A 24,590-nucleotide genomic window follows, 5' to 3' on the forward strand; every position below is an offset into this window, starting at 1 on the left:
TTTATTATTATTTGCTATTTCGATTCATTACAAGTCTATTGACTTATTTTTACAGCCTTTTCCGTTCATATTTTAAATTTGCAACCGTGTTTTGCAAAGAAAAAATATGCATAAATTCTGTTCGATTAATAGAACTATGTCTTCTTTCTGATATGAAGAGTGTTGGAAAATAATTTCTAAAAGTATTCTCACACATATGCATTGTACGTCTATATTTATCGTTACAGCACGATTTCCTCTTTCTAAACTTTCAGAGAATCAAATCTTACAGATATCTGTTAATTACATACTATAAATGCTTTAAGTAAATTATATATCATATACTATACTACTATACAATATATATTTGATTAAAAAAAAACTTTTATCATTACATAGTCGATTATTTTACAGTACAGTATATTCATGGTTATTTTAACAATATTTGCATAATAGATAAAATCTTTATTCCAGATCCTATTTCAGCTGTTTTCGTTTCTCTCTCCGAATCCTTACATTTAACCTAACAAATGGATGATATTGATATTTCACTGTATATTGACAACTACAGCATAATGATAATCTAACCCTCTATAACGATAAAGACACGTGGCGATATCTACATTTTGTAGCAAAATTAAACTATTTCGAAAAATGGAACCACTTCATTTAAAGATTTAATGTTGACTTTAAACAAACCCGTGTCTATGATACTTGCATAACAAAGTAATACTACAGTTTATGCAACCTACACATTTTTGGGGATCAACAGCATCACGAACTAATTGTAACTTTCAATAGTAAATTCACATAAATAGTATCTTAACATAAATAGTATCTTAATATAGTAATAGTATCTTCATATAAATCATGTTATGTTGAAAGAAGCTATTCTGTCTAGTACTCGTTTATTAATACACATATATATGTTTTTTAACCTGAATCACAGATAGTAAGCTTTATTAACAATTATTAGTTTCTTGTAAATTATCTAGTAACATTGACGTTTAATGAAAATGATCTTATTTTACAGACATTTGGCTACAGAATGTTTGGATCTTTTAGTTGGACTGTTCCTGTCTTCGTTGCTTTGTCCACGTTTGGCGGTGTCAATGGCATTCTGTTCACGTCATCTAGATTATTTCTAGCAGGATCCCAAGAGGGACATCTGCCATCTTTCTTTTCTTTTATTCATGTTCGGAAATTTACTCCTATTCCGTCGCTTCTCTTCACCGTAAGTATATAATAATTGGAAACTTTTAGTGACAGTAGGCTTATCAACAATTAGAATGATTTGGATACACTATGTTTACATACACACTACGGCACGTTACTGAATATGAGCATATATGATATCCAACTTCAATGTTAGGATTACAATAGACAATTGAAGCTTTCGTACTAATTTAACGGTGGTAAATACCTGCGTCATCTTTGTTTTTAGCCCATTGATTGTATGGGAAATTATATCACTGTTTTCTTTGAAATGAAATTGAATTTTAATAAATAATGTAATTTTCGGGGTAAAATCTCCACCACCAGTCTCTGAAGCTGGAAAATGAATGAACTCGTCATTCACAGATTTCAATTATCAAATACATATTATATTAAAGAAATGTTGGAGATGTAGCTCAAAGGAACATGTGAAATAAAATGAATTGAATTTTAATTGTTTGTTTTGACTAATTTCTTCTTCAAATTCATTTAAATGTCCCTTACTTTGTGAAAATGAAATTTTGTAAAACATAATTATAATATTTAATAACCATATTTAATTCAATTAATATTAAATGTATATATAGGGTGTTACAAAAATGTCACAATATTTTGGTACCAGACTCCTCACATCAAAATAAGAAACAAAGGTTATATGGATCTGTGCTCAAAAGTGGATAGTTTCGGAGTTGTAGAGTGCCAGAAAAGTGAAATAAGTGAACTTTAAAAGTTCATAGCTCCACTATTATGGAACCTATCGTAGTCAGGTCAAGATATCACTGAGGAACTGGCATGTGAACTATCCAAATATTCATATTTAAGGATGCTCCAGTACTTGTCGGAGCATTCTTAAACATGGCTATTTAACCTACCAATTTTTAAAGAGGTAGGTGGAGAGTGATCAAGTATTCCCAAACAGCCTCTCTGAAAATGGTTGTGCAAATACCGGAGGTTCTGAAAGATGAATATTTGGATAGTTCACACACTACTTCCTTAGTGATGTCTTGACCCGACTACGATCGATCCTACAGTAGTGGAACTATGGACCTTTAAAGTTCATTTTCTTATGTTTTCGGTACCCTATAACTACGAAACTATGCACTTCCGACCACAGGTCCGTATGATTTTCTTTCTTATTTTGATGTGAGAAATCTACTTCCAATATATTTTAACACCCTGTATAATGCAGATTCATTTTAAATAGAATCGAAGAAAAAAAATCATTAAAATTACGTAATTAAAATTCCCGTTCATTTCAAAGAAAACAGAAAAATAATTCCCAATATAAATAAACTGACTATCAATACCGTTAGAAAAAAAGTATTTCTATCGTTATACACTAATTTATGAGATAATTTAAGTAGTCTTTTAGTATTCTTATACTAAATATAAACGTTTTCTCGTTTAATGCAATTACAGTAAAATAAAATATTAATGAACAAACTCCATTGCTCTGGATAAGTAGAGTAACAAATAAAACACAGTTCTGACCAGAGCAGAATGAAATATATTAAAAACTATACTTACAATGTGTTACAGTTTCAAGGACCTAACGTCCTCTTCATTAGACACAAACACTCTCTGCCTGTGTTTGTGTCTGATGAAGAGGACGTTAGGTCCTTGAAACTGTAACACATTGTAAGTATAGTTTTTAATATATTTCATTCTGCTCTGGTCAGAACTGTGTTTAAAATATTAATGTATAACAAATTAAATTAAGATAATTTAAATAATCTTTTAGTATTCTTATACTAAATATGAACGTTTTCTCGTTTAATGCAATTACAGTAAAATAAAACATTAATGTATAACAAATTAAATTAAGATAATTTAAGTAATCTTTTAGTATTGTTATACTAAATATGAACGCTTTCTTGTTTAATGCAGTTACAGTAAAATAAAATATTAATGTATAACAAATTAAATTAAGATAACTTAAGTAATCTTTTAGTATTCTTATACTAAATATGAACGTTTTCTCGTTTAATGCAATTACAGTAAAATAAAACATTAATGTATAACAAATTAAATTAAGATAATTTAAATAGTCTTTTAGTATTCTTATACTAAATATGAACGCTTTCTCGTTTAATGCAGTTACAGTAAAATAAAATATTAATGTATAACTAATTAAATTAAGATAATTTAAATAGTCTTTTAGTATTCTTATACTAAATATGAACGCTTTCTCGTTTAATGTAGTTACAGTAAAATAAAATATTAATGTATAACTAATTAAATTAAGATAATTTAAATAATCTTTTAGTATTCTTATACTAAATATGAACGTTTTCTCGTTTAATGCAATTACAGTAAAATAAAACATTAATGTATAACAAATTAAATTAAGATAATTTAAGTAATCTTTTAGTATTGTTATACTAAATATGAACGTTTTCTCGTTTAATGCAATTACAGTAAAATAAAACATTAATGTATAACAAATTAAATTAAGATAACTTAAGTAATCTTTTAGTATTGTTATACTAAATATGAACGCTTTCTTGTTTAATGCAGTTACAGTAAAATAAAATATTAATGTATAACAAATTAAATTAAGATAACTTAAGTAATCTTTTAGTATTCTTATACTAAATATGAACGTTTTCTCGTTTAATGCAATTACAGTAAAATAAAACATTAATGTATAACTAATTAAATTAAGATAATTTAAATAGTCTTTTAGTATTCTTATACTAAATATGAACGCTTTCTCGTTTAATGCAGTTACAGTAAAATAAAATATTAATGTATAACTAATTAAATTAAGATAATTTAAATAATCTTTTAGTATTCTTATACTAAATACGAACGCTTTCTCGTTTAATGCAGTTACAGTAAAATAAAATATTAATGTATAACTAATTAAATTAAGATAATTTAAATAATCTTTTAGTATTCTTATACTAAATATGAACGTTTTCTCGTTTAATGCAATTACAGTAAAATAAAACATTAATGTATAACAAATTAAATTAAGATAATTTAAGTAATCTTTTAGTATTGTTATACTAAATATGAACGCTTTCTTGTTTAATGCAGTTACAGTAAAATAAAATATTAATATATAACAAATTAAATTAAGATAACTTAAGTAATCTTTTAGTATTGTTATACTAAATATGAACGTTTTCTCGTTTAATGCAATTACAGTAAAATAAAACATTAATGTATAACAAATTAAATTAAGATAATTTAAATAGTCTTTTAGTATTCTTATACTAAATATGAACGCTTTCTCGTTTAATGCAGTTACAGTAAAATAAAATATTAATGTATAACTAATTAAATTAAGATAATTTAAATAGTCTTTTAGTATTCTTATACTAAATATGAACGCTTTCTCGTTTAATGCAGTTACAGTAAAATAAAATATTAATGTATAACTAATTAAATTAAGATAATTTAAATAATCTTTTAGTATTCTTATACTAAATACGAACGCTTTCTCGTTTAATGCAGTTACAGTAAAATAAAATATTAATGTATAACGAATTAAATTAAGATAATTTAAATAATCTTTTAGTATTCTTATACTAATTATGAACGTTTTCTCGTTTAATGCAGTTACAGTAAAATAAAATATTAATGTATAACAAATTAAATTAAGATAATTTAAATAATCTTTTAGTATTCTTATACTAAATATGAACGTTTACTCGTTTAATGCAGTTACAGTAAAATAAAATATTAATGTATAACAAATTAAATTAAAAGGATGTATCTGTTTTAAATGTATTTAATATATATATATATATATATATATATATATATATATATATATATATATATATATATATAATCTCATGTCAGATGGTTGTGTGAATCCACAGAAACACTCTGAGTTAGTTTTCTTTAAGTCTGAATATTACTATTTCATGTGAGAGTTGTTAATTATATGTAGAAGTTTTAAACATTAAGTACTCTTAAATGTTAAAACATTATGCTTAACTATTTTAGATTCTTGCATTTCTTGAGGTTTAGTAATACGACGAATACAGTGATTATGCACGAACTTCAGTATGTTACTCAAAAAAGTAAAAGTAAAATTTAGAAAATTAAGAGAACTAACTCCTTCGCTTCCATAAGACACTGTGTAATGTACGTAAAATAAAATCAAGAAATATACAAAATGTAAATATACATGATTATAATAAAAGAGGTAAAGAAAATATACATGTTTAATTATGTAGACTGGAAACGTGTAAGAAAAGTTTCTTCTGGGCATGCATTAAATTGTTCAGTCACTTACTACAAACCATTAAACTGAATAAAAACGTTTGTAATTTCAAGACAGCAGTAAGAAAAAATTCTATTAAATCGTGCATTTTGTTCTGTCTATGAGTTTCTTAATGAATATAAATAATAGTTTTAAGATAACTATAGCAATCATTATCTGTTTTGGTTATGTCATTAATATAGATAGTATCTTCATATAATGTAATCAATTACTTATATGTAAACATATGAACTAACCATGTTATGTTTTTTAACATACTCCACACCACTGTCCAACTAGCACATGTACGGTGTTTGGTACATTGTTCGCAACACGTACAATACAAAATTACTGCTGCCAAGAAAGGGGCTCATTGAACTCAAAGGAAAAAAATATTCAATAATTTGTAAACTGAAAATTTGCAATATTTATTTGATTTTACACTCCGTAAATATTAATTATCTCTTTTTCTTATTTATTGCAGTGTGTTATGTCTCTTGTGATGCTGTGTACAAGCAATATATTTCTACTCATAAACTACTTCAGCTTTGTTTTATGGCTCTCCGTTGGAGCAAGTATAGCAGGACTTCTTTATCTGAGACGGAAGAAACCGGATATGCATCGACCAATCAAAGTGCATTTAGCTCTACCTATTTTGTTCCTTATATGCTGCTTATTCTTAATATTGGTACCTTCAATAGTTGAACCTCTCAATACAGGTAAGATTACTTCTGTCTTGGAACGGAAATGTATTTATGTATCAACGCGAATAAAAATTGTTGTACAGTTTTTTTTTTTTTTTTTTTTTTTTTTTTTTTTTTTAAGCTTGATAAGGCTAATTGATAAATTTTATTACTTGTGAAAATGTTGTTCCTACACTTTGCATTATATTATGATTTGTTCGTGAAGCAGTAGATTTTTTGTTTCATCAAGGTTTCTACTTTATTAATTTGTATCTTCTGAGACTGGAATTTTTGAATCTTACAATGTCGTAAATTAAAAATATAATCGAATTTTAGTAACTTGTAATATTTTAACGGAAAAAATTATGAAAATTTCATTTACTTTAAAATCTTATATTAATTTTGTCTTGAATTTGAATTGTTCTAGATATAATCTAGATTATAGTTCAGAAAAAATATTTAGTTATGAATATACGTCTTCAGAAATTTGGAAATATCACGAAAACCGAAAATTCAGAAATGTTGATACACTATATTTTGTTAGTCGCTCACCGTAGACGAAAGTTGTTCGATAATTTTTTTGATACATTTAACGTGTTCTAAACCTAATTTTAGTATTTAATTCAACTTATTTGTAGCTTGCTTTGGTTTGAACTGGATAATACTCCACTCAAAGAACTGAATTAATCATTATCACTACACTACGGAGGATCCCCATTCAGAACTTTTTTCTCAAAAAGAAAAATGACTAAAATTCTTCTATATTGGATTTCAGACTCATACAATAAGATATTACACAAACTTCAGTCCATTTCTACAAGATTTCGGTGTAGATCTTTTCTCAATATTTTTTTTTCTTTTGAAATAAAGACATGTATGATATTAACACATTTCATATTGGAAGTTATGTAATAAGCAGTATGATTTTAAATTCCTTCATCTTATTTTCTTTTCAGTTATTGGATTGGCCATTACACTGTCTGGAGTTCCAGTTTACTTAGTCTGCATTAAATGGAAAAGAAAACCCCAAACCGCGCATAAAGTGTTCGGTAAGTGCCAAAAATATTCCTAGCGGTTAAGTCTTGATAAGGGTTAAGATCAGAAGCAGCAAAATAAGTTTAAACAATTATTTCATTATGTTTTAATAATAGTAATGTAATTAGGGTTAACAGATTGAACTGAACGCAAGCCCGGAGACCAACGCAATTTGTGCAGCTAACTAACTAACACACTATGGACTATAGAACCTGGAAGTTCAATGCCGCATTCACAAAACCTCTTTACCGAGTTCTGTCCTTGGAAAATTGAATCCAGTTTCTACTTTGTATTCATATTTCAGCTAGATTCATCTTAATGTCTTTCCATCTGCGCCGCGATATCCCTAATGACCTTTATCCGATTGGGTTTCCAGTTAAAAATTTGAAAGCGTTCCTACTTTCTTCCATTGTGGTTACATGACTTGCCGACCTGAGCCTAACAATGTTAGGAAAGTGCTATAAATTATGCAAATCCTCATTATGAAGTGTCGTCCGTCTTGGGTCCGAATATTCGCCTCAGAATTTTATCTTCAAATACTTTTAGTCTGCATTCTTTCCTCAAAGTAAGCGACCAGTTTTGCAGTTTTGCAATCTTACAGCACTGCACGCATAATAATCATTTTATATATTTTACGCTTCAAATTCTTCGACAAATTTAAGCTTCAAATTTATACAATCGGGGACATAAATTTGAAAGTGAAAATTTCTGCACATTATTACTACGTTACTTCTAACAGCTATAACTACTATTACCAATTACTAACACACTTCCAACCAATACTACTAACCAAACGTATTATGTGCCAGGCTAAAAAAAAAAAAAAAAAACAAAACAAAACATTATTAATTATAGACTCCTAACTTATTCTTCATATTTTGGACCTCCTTGCTGCGTATAGAACACCATATTTTCCAGAACCGTTTTGTAGAGCTCTTGACAGGCCATTTTTCAAGTTAATCTCAATGCAAATTTCGGCGAAACTAGTTCCGTTGGCATTTTGTTTCTGACCATAAAGATTTCATTTAACTAAACATTCATTTGGTGTCTGCATTACTGACTGGTATAGCGATAATATACTGCATTATTTTGAACATGTTTGGTGCATCTGCCTGAGTGATATTACTTCAGAATTTATAACAGGTTGATATTATAGATTTCAAAACAAGAACTCAGTGCATAGTTCGTTTCCATTGAAATTAATTCTAAGTTTTATCTTCATCTCTTTCAAATCATTAAATGATATGTTGGTGCTGCGCAACAGGTGCAACAATAAAAATAATGTAAACTCAGCTATTTGTTAGATTAAAAATATAATTGTTGTACATAAATGACAACTAAATATAACATATAAGGTATGAATGGCATAGATAATTAATTATAGGTAATTTAAGACTGTACATTTAGCTCGTCGGTCCGTAGAACGCATTTCGTACTTGGATATTCAGAGCGAGGCTTGAAAACTCATAAACCCTAAATGTAATAATAGCTAATATAAAATGACTCTCCCTGAATAAATTTGTGCTGTCAACTGAAATGAAATGTACGAAACAACGTAAAAACATTTAAAAAGAAAAGAACGTTAATAACACGTTAATACTATGATTTCCATATCAATGCATTTGAAAATATCCGATCCTTTGCCATCAGTGAAGAAGTAGTTCAAGCGATTTGCGTTATTTTTCTTTGCTATTAACAAGGAGCTAATATGTTTTTCATTGGTTCTCTATTTGGTGTAAATGCAATGCAATAAAGTATTACATTTAAAATCTCATATGGATATGTCATTTGGACGAAACGAGACGAGGACTAATAACTAACGGTGAAATAATTGGTGGAATTATACGTGGGAAGAAGCTGGAATATTTCCATTAAACCATCGCATTGACTGAGTATCCATTCGACGGACGAGAAATTGGGATCGGATCCCAACAAGTTCAACGGTCAAAGCTTATCACCACTGTTTCGTAGCTACTGGTATCCACTGCAAGATGATAATCTAAAGTATATTGTCACTTTTTCCTCATTTTCTATTGACATAACTCTAGTCATTACTCATATTACAATTGACACAAAAATTACTGACAACTGTATCGACGGATACATATTGAAAGTTTCAAAATTATGTGTAAACATAGACCAAATTTGGTGAAATCAAAATGGAAGGTCAAAATTTGCAGAACATAATCTTAATGAACATCTTTGTTAATTTTAATAAATAATCTTAATTAATATACTGTATACGAAAATGTAATCATACACACCAGAAAATATAGTGTAAGAGAGAGAGAGAGAGAGAGAGGCGTGAAAATTTTTGAAATTTGCCTTAAGAAAAAATAGAAAAGTCACGCCCCTCCGCTCCCATTTGGCGCCGCCAAGTTGACCATCCAGTTGCAAAAGGTATCTGTGGTGTTCTTTGGTCCATCCTTAACTTGACCAATAAATTAAAAAAAAAAAAAAAAAAAAAAAAGGTTTAAATACCTGTTATAGAACCTAATTAAGCGGTCAAAGACGATACTACGCCATGGTATAAAAGTGACCAAAACTCCTAAAAGGGTTAAAAGACAGATTATTGTGGGTGCATAGTTAGTTGGAGTTAATTCTAAAATATTCAGGATGGCTAAAAAAAGAATCACGGGAAAGAATTTCCTAACATTTTCCTCTTTCCCAGAACATTATTTGAAATTTTGCCTGATATGTAATTACCTGCACAGACTTTCTCATTTTCATAGAAAAACAAGACGAAGAAAACATGACAATGATGATAAATAACTAATATACTTTTTCGCTAATCAACTACAATAATGAACAATATAAGAAACAAATACAACGTATTTTATTATGATGTTACAGAATGCTTACTTAATAACAATTTCTGCATAAAACAAGAAATTAAACATCTTCCCTGAAACTTTATAACTTCAGTCATATAATGAAAATTTCGTCAAACATGAATGGAAAATGTCACAATGAAACACTCATTGAAAAAGGGTGGATGAATGTTCATTAAACTGTGGTGTATTAACGACATATCTTTCGTAAAAAGCAATAATATGATGTAATACTTCCACGTCTTCACGTGCTTTATTTCCTCATCACACACATAATCTATTATTTTAATCTTCTTGGCTTCGAACTCGTGATGATCTTTAGAATGATAATCTTTATTTTCTTGTCTTCAACTTCTTTCTTAGTTTCTCAAGGCTACCAAAAACAGGAATTGAATCGTACACAAGTCTGCGTGCTACTGAAGTTCTTTTGAATTACCTGCTACACATTTTACATTGATTTAAAATTCTTTTTCTAGATTTGAATTTCCATGAGAAAAAAAAATAAAGATTATTTTAAGATCTTTTGGATCATCGTATTTATAATTTTTTTAAAAGTCAAAAGTCATCCAAACGCTGTGCAGTTCTAGAATACGAACTTATATTTGTTTTACAATTTGAATTCGAACAAAAATCGTTGCGCAAGCTCTCAACTCTGCCCAATTGCCATCTAACTAATTATTTTCACCTAATTCAGCTAAAAGAGATTTCATGCAATTCACTTACCACCAGACCCTGCAGAAACAGTAAGGTCCAACCACAAAAGGGCTCTAGTCAATTTATAATTTAAAGGTGATTTCTTCAGAAGTTTGAGAACAAATTTCTGTAGACACTTTCAGTAATTTCGGCAATAACACAAAGTATCTCAATCTCATATTGGTTGACATTTCTTAACGGCACTTCATGTAGCGCGAATGTCAACGTTTTTCACAGGAATATTTTCTTCATTTACCACACCAATTCGCATACATGACTTAAAGGATCTGGATTCACAAAGTTTTGCATCACATTCTTTTATCACGAGTAAACAAATTAACTGAGAGGAGCGTAAGTCTGAAATTCAGTAAGGAAAGTTCTTTTTGGTGAGTTACAAAAATGTAAATTTAGGAATAAGTATTTTATCTTCTTCCAAACATACTTGACACGATCTCATGACTTGAAGTGCTGGGAACTCTCTTATCGTTCCTGAAATCTTGAATATACAACTGTCAATGACTTGTTGAGAAACACTACTATTTTTAAGCAACACAGAACAATACTTGACTAGAAATTTTGCTGTGTCTTTATAGTGAGTGTACTGGGCACGGCGTGGTGGAACCTTAAATAAGTTATGCGGAGCTCTTAGAAATTCAACAATTTTCCATCCGTTATCTTAATTGCAGCCTCAAATGCTTCATGTAAAATAAGTAACTCACAGCTTGCTATATCAAGTATTGCAGAGTCATTTATTAACGTCTTAAAATCTGACTTGAAAATATGCAGAAGTTTAAAATTTACATTCAAATTTGATTTTCTTTTTTTAAGTTCAAGGTGAAAACGATTGAAAGATCAAAAGCTGTAGAACCCCTAAAATCATCGATGGAAAGTAATTCGAGCACACTTTTCTTTTCACGGTACTCCAGAATCGCACATTTACCATCTTCTTCTTTTGAGACTCTTCATTAAAGTTGAAATATTTATTTATTAAAAAAAAAAAAAATCCCGTGGGGTAAAAACTTCGGGCTTTGTTTTTTGACCTTGCATCTCTAATCAGGATTAATAAATCATTACAAATTTACAAATTTACAACTGTTGATGGAGAATGATTAATATATATTGCATTGTAAGTAAAAATAGGCTAATTATCCTTTGGTATCTGTAGATATCCCGTAAGGATCCAAAGTCAGATTAAATTAGTCCAGCTATCTACTGAGTATTGACTCAATGCCTACGCTGATGTGTGAATTTATCAATCATTTTCGTGAACTCATAATCACTTCCGAGATAAACCTCTTTGCGAATTACAGTACACTAAAAACACAGAATCTCAAATGCGAAGTAACGTGTTCAAAATTCCTTTCAATTATGTGATAAACTACCTTCACTTAATGCAGGACAGAAAACTCCGAGAAAATCGAAACTAGTGGGAATGAAAAAAAAAAAGAACAATAAAAGTCTAGAATTGTGCGTGCGTCGAAAATGAATTCGCCATCGCATCATTGATCCAAATGCTTTTTTATGATTAATCCACCAATATCATATTCCACTGCTTAAGCGATAAACAAAAAAATAATGCGAGCAGTTGTAGAACGTAAGTTTGTTACACATTTATAGTAGAAAACACATATGTTTCTAAGTGTGAAGTTGCTAAATAAAAATCAAAGCATTCAACCGCATCTAAAATTGTCTTAAAATTTTCATTTAGAATATTGTTCTTAGCAAACCGAATTTCCTTGACCTTTAGCAAAATTCCATGTTTCCTCAAATTCCCTGACATTTCCTGGTTTTTCAGGTTTGTAGCCACTCTGAATATTGTATTAGTTTATAACAGGAAACTTATATTTCTAAAATAATGTCTGAAAAGAAAATAATAATAATAATAATGCTCTATTTTGTTTTACAGAAAAGCTTACATCAACTCTGCAAGCTATGTTAGAAGTCGTTTGCCCAGAGGAGAATACATTGGAAGAACTCTCTAAAACTTAAAATCTGTCAAATTGAATCTAATTTTGGTAGTAGCATTCCATTGTTATTATTTTGACAGTACTTCAATAGATCTTTTGTACTTTTTTGTGGAAACGTATATTATTTGAAAAGTATTGTATTTATTCTTGTTTATTTTTCCTTTGTTGTTATTATTTAAAATATTTTTTGTACCATGATATTAAATGAAAAGATACTAACAGATGTTATTTATTTCTATCTTATACCTAGACTCTATGTTTTGACAACGTACAATCACCAGTGTAAATGCACATTGTGGTTTTCAGTAATGTACTGATAATTGCAATCTCTCAATTAAGATTATGAAAACTGCACTAAAATTAATCTATTCATTACGAAGTTCGAGATTAACCAATATGAATAAGACAGGTATACACTTCTCCTGACAAATGTGGGTAACTCCTTAGATATAAACAGACAAGCTAATTCTCTTAATCTAACCAAACTGCAATTATCACTATAGTTCTACAATATTATTTAAAAGGGTACAAATTTTGCTTTTCCCTAAAACAATCTCATTATCGGATTTTATTGCGTCAGTACAAATAGCTTTACTATGCATCAGTAACTCAATAGAAAAAGATAATTTCATCACGGAAAGCAGAAGTGCTTTAGGGAATTTTATACGCAATTGCTGAAAAAAAAAAGTAGTGTAAATTTGTATGAATATTAAAAAGAGTTCAAAGATTGGTGAATTAGGAATAATTATTGATTTATCGAAGCTGATAGATAAATGTGGCATATTTATGTTAATAGATAAAGAAGAATACAACTAAAAGAAACCTGGATAAATTAAACAATACACATTATACTAAGATAAACACAAATCTTTTACCTGACATTATTAAGAAAGTTAATAATACGATTTCGGAATCTTGGCTTATTGATGACAGCTTAGCAAATATAATAATAATAATAATAATAATAATAATAATAATAATAATAATAATAATAATAATAATAATAATAATAATAATAATATAAAAATAAAAATTGACGTTCCAGCCTTACCTGTCATTTATGGTATGCCTAAATTACACTAAAAGGGAAACCCCATGAGGTCCATTATTTCGGGACTATTTAACCCAACGTACAAACTAGTAAAATTGATAAGTCAATATCTGTCGCTTAATACATCTAAATTTAAATATGTTAGCCTGGAGCTAAAAATGAAAAGTGTGCTCGTTAGTCAATGTGGATCAATTAAAATTAGCTTCAGTGGACATAGTAGATATACTCACCTCCATTCCTATAAATTTAACTATACTTGGTTTCCAAAAGTGGCTTAGATTCAACAAATTGAATGACTTACAAATTTAAGAGTTAACTAAAATACTAGAGATACGTCTCTAAAATAATTATTTTAAATTTGATAAAGGAGTATATGGCAAGAAGAAGGTCTCGCCATGGGAAATCCCCTATCGCCGATATTGGTTAATATAGTTTGAGCCATTACAAAATGAATATTCTGGACAACCCAGAATTAAAATATAATAAATATTATCGACATGTGAACGACACGTTACTTGTTCACAGACAGGGAAAGCAAGAGAATTTACTCTTAGAGAAATTCGAAGGTATGAATTATAGAGTTACGTTTACTCTTGAACGGGAAAATAATTCCATTATTTTTTTGGATGTTACATTATGTAGAAAACACAACCAATTCCAATCTAAAGTATACACGAATATAGTGGTACATAAAACTTCTGGTCATCTATGGCAGACTAAATCAAACACTTGGGTCAATATGCTATTAGAATATTTAGATTGGTTATTCCTGAGGAAGGTTCGGTGGAAGAACTTAGTACAATTACCGAATTGGATCTTAGTAATGGATAATCCTTCCACGACGGAAACTTGACAAAAAAAAAAAAAAAAAAAAAAGACATTTTAGTAAATGCAAAATTGGAATTAACAATGAACATGGAAAAATGGGCCCCAGTGGTTCTCCCTCCCACTGTTTTAGAAATCTCTTACAAATTAAGAAAAATAGTAACAAGACATAATAACTTTCGAGTTGGTTTTAAGCCTCCTATTAATATAGACAGGTCATTAAGTCATTACAAAAGCTATTTCGTGGATCTGGCATTTACCAGACCGCTTGTTCTTGTGAAGCTATCTACGTAAGGATAACCAAAATAAGCTGTATCAGGGTTGTTAAAACACCTCCAATCGCGAAACATGCAATTTGATATGTGGAAGTTTTACACTGGGTCACCTCTAATATTGGAAGAAACGTATTTGAAACATATTATATTAGGACAAAGAAACCACTATTAAATATAGATAAAGGAAACATTCAAAAAGACTGGGATGCCATTATTATTATTTTTAAAAATATTAGGAGTTCAAAATATTTTATTACAATTAATGTGGCTGAACAAAAATTTCGAAATTCATAAATTATGAGTTGTAATAGTCACGTAATTAGCAATATCGTTTCATCTGACAATACTATAGAAATTTGAAGCGTTCATCAATTGATGTACATAATGAAGGTTAGTACAAGAAAGTAGCATCGTTAACTTCTACAAAAACAAAATAAGTTTAGTTTATTCATTTATCAATAGGTTAAGAGCTCTAGAAGATAAGTACCGGTTGTGGATACGTCATATAAGGATGCATAATAATAAAACAAATTCTTACTTCGCAACACTGTTAGTTGTAAAAAAACTACGTAAAGATCTGCACAGGGAATAATTTAACCTTTCTGTCCTCATGAAAATTGTCCCCTAGAGCAATTGAAATATTGGCTGAAAATCAACGCATTAAAGGAATATCACAGGTGAGTTATCTTATTAGACTTTCGAACTATGCTATGCATAAGTATCGATTGGAAGTCTTGTAAAACGGCTTTGTCCGTTCGTCTGTCAACAGGTATCAGAGTATGAACGGTAAGAGATATCAAGATGCGTTTTCAGTGTGCCTTTCTATCTGCTCCCTTAACCTATATTCAAACCGTAAGTAGTTCAAGTTAGTAATTTCCGGTTTCAACCTTTATCGCCATAGAATGATAACGGTAACAATAGCAAGAAGCTGTTTTTGCGAACGATTCATTTCTTTAAAATAACATACCATGATTATCCGCAAGACTCTATCAAAACCGGAAGTGGTTGAACTTTACTACTATTTCTGGTTTCAATATTGATTTCCTATAAAACTAAAATGGTAAGAGATATCGAGATGTGGTTTCTTGCGATCAATTCAGCGTCCTGAAATAGTTCCATCTCCTTCGTTAACCCTCTATACAAACCGGAAGTGATTCAAAACCATTTTCGATATTATCATTTATCCCCATAGAACAAAATGATAATAGTTAGCGATAAGTGAATTAATCTAATCGATTCAGTGTCTCAAGAGAACATGTCATCACAACCCACAATATCCTACCAAAACCGGAAGTTGTTCAAATTTGCTACTACTTCTGGTTTCAATATTGCTTTACATAAAGGAAAAACGGTAAGAAATGCGGTGTTTTACAATCGATTCAGCCTCCCAATAATACTATCCATCTTATCCGTTAACCCTCTATTCAAACCGGAAGTGGTTCAAATTATCTATTTCCAGTTTCAACCTTTATCAGCATACAACAAAAACAATAAAAGATAGCGAGTAGGCCCAGTTTATATATATATATATATATATATATATATATATATATATATATATATATATGGATTCAGCATCCGAGGAACAGCTCATTATCTTTGATCTCATTACTTTATTGCAATCAGTAGTTATAGATGTATTTCTTCAAGTTTGAGTACTGAGTTCGCATAGTAATTTCACACTATGAAACAAAGCCACTCTTTATATTATTACTGCAAATGTGTTCCATACGCTCAACAAGTAATTAAAACATATGCTTTTCGAAAATACCCCAATGTCACTGGAAGTAACAGAGTTTGCAACACATCCAGATTAAAAAAAAAAAAGAAAAAGAAAAAAAGAAAAAAGAAAAGAAAAGAAAGAAACGACATATTTCTATCATTCTACTTACAGATTTCTGTAATTCCTGTATTTTTAGAGTTCCAAGCTTTCGACTCCCCTCGGGAGTCTTGATCACTGAGGTTAAAAATAGGAAAAAAAAAATAGAAACATCAAGGAATATAAAGCAACGGACTTACCAAGGGAAGAGCTGTATTGAAAAAAAAATGTCAAGTGCGTCAGCGATCTCCAGATGAAGTTGATGCGAACTAAAATATGGCGGAGTCAATTTGTGCGCCTTTCCTGCTTCTTGTTGGAAGGTTGCCAAGTCATGTCATGCCAATGCTGTGAAAATTTTGTAATTACCACCTCCTATTCGTCATTCAACCATCTCCTGTTTAGATTTATTAATTTAATTAATTAATTTTTTTTTAATGAATAAATAAATTTTCAAAAACAAGGCGCTGTACTTTATTTCTAGCTTCAAATAAAATTTTTGATTCTTCTACCCAGTGTTGGGTAAGTTACTTGTAAACGCGTTACAAGTTACTTTACTTTTCCTTAAAATGTAACACGTTACTTGCTCCAAAAAAGTAACTTACCCTACTTCGAAAGGAATGCGTTACTTTTAGGTCCGAAACTTTGAATATGTTATATATACACAGTATATATTACTTCAATTTTCTGCACTACTACTACTACTACTAGCACTATTATTATTATTATTATTATTATTATTATTATTATTATTATTATTATTATTATTATTATTATTATTATTATTATTATTATTATTATTATGTAACGGTTTTAACATAGTGCTGTATTTTTGCCTATGAGCTGTTCATAGCACAATAAAGTTATTATTATTATTATTATTATTGTACATTCTAATTTTCCCAATCATCGTAAATGTTTAGAACTATAATTTGATAATAGTAGCGCTGCTATATCCTTTCATGCGGGCAGTTATTTTACTGGAAATTTGATATGCTTCGCTGACTTTAAACGTAATATTGCAGGTTCTGAATCGCTTTATGTAGCTGCAAGAACAAATTCTATCTTCACAGCTATATAACATTTTCGTATAATGTAAGACTGACTAAAATGCCATACTGCGTTAGAAAAAATGGTTGCTTATTATTATCTGCTAAACTAATTATATAATAATAATAATAATGTTGTTATGTAAAATTAAAAATACAGAATGTAGAGAAGCATTACACTACAACTAATAATAGGGAACACATGTACTGGGGGTGAATCAAAACTTACCAGTAACTCTAAAAACGATACACGTTTTTTAAAGCTAGTTTTTCCAAACTCTATATTCAACAGGAGTCTAGTATACGCAAACTGATCTGAAAGAACTCCAATATTACATACCATCAACGAACTTATTTTTTAGTAATAAAGTAGGCCTGCTCATCAGAACACAGTTTATTCATATTAATCCCTTACTGTGTATTGTTAATTATGGCACCCTAGCTGTTGATAAATATTTCCCACCGGAGCACTTCAGACACTGTACTTTTAAATTTAGTCCACCATCATCTTCAGCTTTTGAGAAAAAAATATTCTTTCAAATGTTTGAACGGTAAAACATTTTCTTTCTCCATCTTTATAAAAACAATACCAAAGTAAAATAGACTACCATTGCACTCGTAGTTCACTAACTGAATGTATTGATTTGGAGCTGTCAAAATCTATGACAAAATCTTCCAGATGCTTGCAATCAGTACATGTGATTTCCCTGAGGCTGTACTCATCTTCCAAAAACAGCAATGGCACTAAGACCATCTGTTTCTCTGTGTGTCGATGACTGTCGACCACTGACATACATAGTTCATGTTCCAATGTTCCATTCTGAGAAATTCACTTACAGGAAACATTTGTTTCCGAAAAAAAATATACATATATTGTAGTTAGTCATTCGAAATGTAACGCAAACTAGGTACGTTACTTGAAAATTTGTAACGCGTTACCGTTACAGTTACTTTGGGAAAAATGTAACGCGTTACTTAAAAAGTAACGCGTTACTTTCGTTACGTTACTTCCCAAGACTGCTTCTAGCCTGTGTTGCATTTCTTTTCGATAAACCTGACACTGAATTATCCGCTTTTGAATCTCTAATGTGTTCCTTTACTCGAACTTATAAATTTCTTTTCGTTTTGCCTATATAACTCTCTTGGCAATTGCATTTTATTTCGTAAATGCCCGATTTTTCTTTGTGGTCCGTGTAATAACTCTTAAATTGGGTGATATTCTTTCCTAAAGTTTTGAAGGGTTTAAGGCTGTATGAAAACTGTATTGTGTATAGATTCTCTTTAATGCACTTGTCAATCTGGGAAAAATAGGCAATCCATAGGCATTTTTTATCCTTTATGTCAGTTTCATGTTTATCGGAAATTAAATTCCTTTCAACCTGATTATACCAATTATTTAATAATGAAGTTGGGTACCCATTTAAACTATATCAGGTATTCAATCTCTACCTGTAAATCTGTTTTTAAGGAAGTAAGACGTATGGCACACAAAAAGAAATTCTTTTAAAATGTTTGCTTTGGTACCTGCTGAATGTGCAAATTTATAATGAATGTACCGTGTACCTGCTGTTGGCTTGTGGTGGACACTGGTGATGAATTTATTGTTATACCTTCTTATATTAAGGTCTAGGTACTAAGACTACCGTCCTTTTCTTTCCCAACAGTATATTTCAAATTCCTGTGAATATTATTTAATTCTTTTGATAAGTAATCCAGCTGTGAATCGTCAACATATCTGTAATATCGAACTGTACCAAGTTTCTGTTCTTTCAAAACTCTACTTTCAAACATATGAAGTACTAGATTAGTTAACAATGGTGATAGGTTCCCCATAGGTGTATTTTTATATTGAATTTCACCTATAATAAAAATTATCTAACTGAAAAGAAAATTGAGAATTGAAGGAACAACTTATTTTTCGCAATTTATGTCTTTTAAAAAAAAAGTGTACTACAAGATTAACACTTTCGCTAGACTACTTCATCAGATCGGGAGTGAGAGAAGTACAGAGATATCAAAAAATTAAAGAACAGAAAGAAATGTGAAATATGCAGGTGAACGTCATGTTGAAATAATCACGTAATAATGTTACCAAGCTGAAAGCACATAAAGTTTAGCAGAGAAAGAAAAAAATAATGGGACATGTAGATCGGTAAAAGTACCGAAATTAAAAAATGAAGAGAGAAATATAGTACAAGGAAAAAGCATTCAGAGATAAAAATTAATGAAGAGATTAACACAATAAAGAAACAATAAGAGAAAGAAGAATATGTGCATAGGAGAAATATTATAAATACAGTAGTAATAGTTAGCATGTTCTAAAAATAAAGGTACAGAAAAGATCTCGACGAACTTCCATGTATTAAGTTTTCTCTTCATTTACTTCTAAACTTATGTCCCCGTAAGCGTTTAATAAGACCTCTGCATTTCTATTGTTCTCGTAGCAAACCCTATTAAATTTACATCATCAGAATACGTGATGAATACCTTTCAAATCTAGGCCCTGGTTGCTATCTTTGATTTTCCTTATAGCGTATTCCAGGACTAAGTTGAATAATAATGGCGATAACGCATCTTCTTGTTTCAGGTGATTCTCGACGTGAAAGCTCATGGACAAAAATTTTCCTAGCCGGACTTTACTTTGCAGGGTTCCCAGTTATTTGGCAGGAATTGCCTGACTTTTCCATTTTTTCTACGTTACAATTTAAAATTTCCATGTTCATATATATATATATATATATATATATAAGAATTCCGAGAGGTTCTTATCTACAGAAGGTCAATTCACCTAAGATGGCCAAAGTTTGTGCGCTCATCTGCTCATGGCAATCCCTTCCATCACCAGAAGTTGTGCTCGATGTGGTGGCTACGAGCCTGGACTATCGCCGTGCAACGCAATTTCTGCTGAAGCAGTACGCGTCGAATGTGTGTAAGAGGAATTATAGACCACACGGCTTGACAAGCTTTCCAGAGCCCCAGTATGGTGGTGGGACGCCTTCGCGCGAGGCCTTGTTTCAGGACAGAGATGCAGAAATCATATCGGTGACTGTACAGGTATGGACGAGAAGGGTATAACACACACACACCATTCTCCGTAGTCATACGCCGATAATACGCGACAGAACTGCGAGCAGTGTGACTGGATGCTTTGTCTATGTGGATCCACACCTTCCGGGTGTCCCTGCCATATAACTGTGGGATGTGCGTTGTGTGTAAGGGTTCCATGATGTTCGTTTGAAAGTAGGCTGCACTGACCTTGGCCTTCGAATCCACACGATGCATTGGCAACTTCCCACGGGAACAGAAAGCTGCCACCACTATGTCGAAAACTTCTCGCGACATTCACGGACGAACTCGCCGCGGCTCTTCACATCATGTAGTGAATAAAAAATGGCCCTGGGCTTATTGGTGTCATGAAGGTAAATCCACGCTTCATCTAGAGTGACAACCCACTGCCATTTGTCACCTGAGAGGTGCTGCTCATACAACGTTCTTGCGTTCGTGAATCTCTCTTGAATGTGCCTTGGTGATAACTTATGCCCTATCACCTTATGCCCTATCACCACGTTTTTTTCAGTCCCAAATTGTCCTTTATGATACGACACATTGCTCTGTGATATCCTGCATGAGGTGGCAAGGTTGCTTTGGGTGGGTGGATTCTCCTTCACAACTGATGACCTGATGTTTCTCACAACGCGTGGTGTCCTGGCTGGACATGCCCGTTTCCTTTTCACTCTCACCACTTATCTTGACATTTTGGGCCGGTGCTTTTACTGCGTTGACTTACCTTTGCTACTGTACTTTGCTGATATTATTGTCCCCTGCCGCACACATTTTCACTATCACTGACGCACTGAATTGTGTATCGGAGAGTGCACATATGTAACCTTCCCAATAAAGTGTCACTTTAACAGACATAATAGTTGTTCACCGGAACTCCCACACAGCGTTGTACGTGACTCACTACTAGATTCACGGGTTACTGAATTTTAGTTCCTTCTCCTATGCTGTGCTCCTCATCAGCTCTGTAAAATTGGACACGTTAGGTGAATTGACCTTCATCACTATATATATATATATATATACAGTGTGTGTGTGTAGGTAGGTAGAGAAGTTTTGCAAAACATACTAATTTATTTTATAAAATATCCCCTACCGAATACCCAGATAAGGCAAGAAGAGAAATGGGGGTTTGAAAAATAAAAATCCGTACTTAAAATTTCGAATTTTTTCCAGTTTTTTTAGATTTTCCCTGACTTATCTAGGGTGTTTTACGAATAAGCTGAATTCCCTGGCTTTTCCAGATCAGTGAGAACCCTGAATTAAAGAGGAACGAGGTTTCTTTGAAATATTACAGATATTATTTACAAATATACGTCCTCAGAAAACATGCCCTCTCCTTGGCGCACGGAGTCTCGATGTAAGAGCCTTGAAATCTGACCGTATTACGTTTGTTTGGATTTCACCTTAAACTGTGGGCTTATGTCTTATGTAGCCTCGGAGCTCAAAGAAACGCTAAGCCCCCAACGAACCACTCAATCTCAGAAAATACGGAAGTGAGTGTTAAAAATACAAATCTGTATTTCTTACCGTAAAATAATAAAATAATTTATTTACCTGTGATTCATTGTATTAATTATAATCCACTGCTATATTTTATTCCCTTATTACCTAGCTGGAAACAATATCAAGCAGATATTCATAACATTTTGAATGCTTTTATTTAACATTGTGTGTTAGAATGCATTTGTTAATGTTCTTTATGTTCTTCAACTAACTATATGACACTTTTTTTTTTTTTTTTTTTTTTTTGTAAGACAGGCAAATTAGCTATCAACATTTATTAGCATTTTAAATAACTTCATCACACTAAGTATAACTCTACTTACTAAATCTTTGTTTATAAAAGTTTGTAGCAGAACCAAAGCATGTATATATTGATTCAATTTCAATATAATCCATCATTAAAACTTGTCACGCTTACAAATCCCACAATAGAAAATTAACAGACTTTGAGAACTGTTCTAAGCTGCGGTCTCTAAGACGAAGAAAAGTTACATTCATTTAAAAGGAAACTTTCACAAATGTGATAACGTTGGTCTCTTTAGTCATAGCTAAAATGTAACGTATTTCATTTTAAGCAAATTGTACGAATATAAAATAAAGTAAAGCTTTGTTACCTTCTCATTACGTAAGTCTTTAACGGACTCAATACATTTCGAACACCTATTTTTCTGCCGTCTTCAGGGTTACATCTTCTTATAGGTAAGTACGAATATTCTACTTCTTTTTTCAATGCGTATCTACAATTTATATTTAATTTACGAGAAAACACCGACGATAACCGTTACAACTCAAAAGACTTCTTTGTTCTCGCGGGGCTCTTTTGTGTGTTTCTTTAACCTAGTGTCGGTGGCTCAGTGGTAGAGTGCTTACATTTGGTACGTGCAGGGATGCTGGAATTATCCCCAGCCCAAAATTACCCAATGGAGTTTTGGGTAAAACCCCATAAAAAACACAATAAAACCCCAAAAAGCCTACCTCAAAAAATATATTTCAAGACTTGGATTGAAATAATAATCTTAATATGATTATATTTACTTTCTTTAATCGTACTTCTTAGTGTACGCCTAGTTTCCAAATTGGCTTAAATTATGTATTTACCACCAGAATAGATAACGTTGAAAAGAGAAAAGATTTGGGAATCATTGATAATGAATTTTGTTTGTGCTCGATCAAATTCGCTGCAACACTGTTGAATTGTAATCTATTAAAGGAAATGAATCTTGTCTGTGTGCGTAACACAGGAAAACGGTTAAACTGTTTGGAATAAACTTTTGGATGCATTTATCACGTATTTCGCACTAGGATTTAATCACGTTACTTTGATTAAGATGCGTGTTCCATGGGGGGAATGGAGGATCAAAATTTATGCGAAAATCTTAGTATCTCACGATTCTGTTAAGTTAGGAAAATGACATTTTGTTTTATGTAAACTTCCCATTAAAAGAAAGTGGACTCATTGTCTCAGTGTTTTTGAGAGTTTCCATTTCAAGTGGGGAAGGGAGCAATTTCTATAAGTTGAAAGCGATGTTGCCTATTGTTTCTGATCGCATCACACAGGGAAACAGTTAAGGAGTTTGAAATTAATTTTGAAGATACAATAGTTAGTACCTACCCTGAGCTGGGATTTGTATATTACTTTGATTCAAGGGCGCATCCTAGTATGTCACGAGCCCGTCAAGTTAGGAAGATGAATCTCGGTATATAAATCACTAAAAATAAGTTGACATGTGTTGCAACATTTTTGAAAATTTTCGTTTTAAGGGGAGGGCTGATTTTTCATAATTCCTTTGTTTCCATTGAAAGCGATGTTACATGTTGTTCGTGATCGCATCACGGGAAAACGGTTGAACAGTTTGAACAGGAATTTTGGAACATAGTTCATTATTATTATTTATTTATTGCGCTACTTTGGTTAAAGGGCACATTGTAATGGAAGTAAAGGGGGTTCAAAATTTCAGCCAAAATTACAGTATCTCGTGAGCACGTCAAGTTAGGAAGATGAAACTCGGTATATAAACATCTCACTAAAAATAAGGGGACACATCACTTCCTGTTTTTGAAAATTTCAATTTTACGGGAAGAAAGAGGGTGTTTTCTATAATTTCTTTCTTCACATTATGAGTGTGCTGGGTTCATGTCCTTGTGAGGGAACGACATTCTATGAGTGTACTAGTTCGGGTTTGATGTCAGGTTATTTAAATAGACTAGGGTTTTTCTCCAAGTACCCACCGTCTCTGACGAGATTACCCAGTACACTTGCTACTGGATTTAAAGTTCGGTAACAAATCGTCCCAAATAGCATTGGTTCGGGTAATACACATGTCTCATGCAGCCAACAGAGGAAAATCTACCCAAAAATAATAAAATTAACCTAAACATGCAGAGG

General features: G+C 31.2%; 1 protein-coding gene across 1 annotated transcript in view; it reads left to right on the forward strand.

Moving 5' to 3' along the window:
* Positions 1-12,857, forward strand: part of JhI-21 (Juvenile hormone Inducible-21) — a 93,797-nt gene extending 80,940 nt beyond the window's left edge. The window contains exons 5-8 of the mRNA XM_081761062.1: positions 1,013-1,213; positions 5,898-6,132; positions 7,053-7,145; positions 12,562-12,857. Of these exons, the coding sequence (XP_081617188.1) occupies positions 1,013-1,213; positions 5,898-6,132; positions 7,053-7,145; positions 12,562-12,644 (612 nt within the window). The 3' untranslated portion in view covers positions 12,645-12,857. The remainder of the gene's footprint in view (positions 1-1,012; positions 1,214-5,897; positions 6,133-7,052; positions 7,146-12,561) is intronic.
* Positions 12,858-24,590: the final 11,733 nt, after the last annotated feature.

Source organism: Thermobia domestica, chromosome 1, assembly GCF_964235325.1.
Source record: "Thermobia domestica chromosome 1, izTheDome1.hap1.1, whole genome shotgun sequence".
Taxonomy (NCBI): Eukaryota; Metazoa; Arthropoda; class Insecta; order Zygentoma; family Lepismatidae; genus Thermobia; species Thermobia domestica.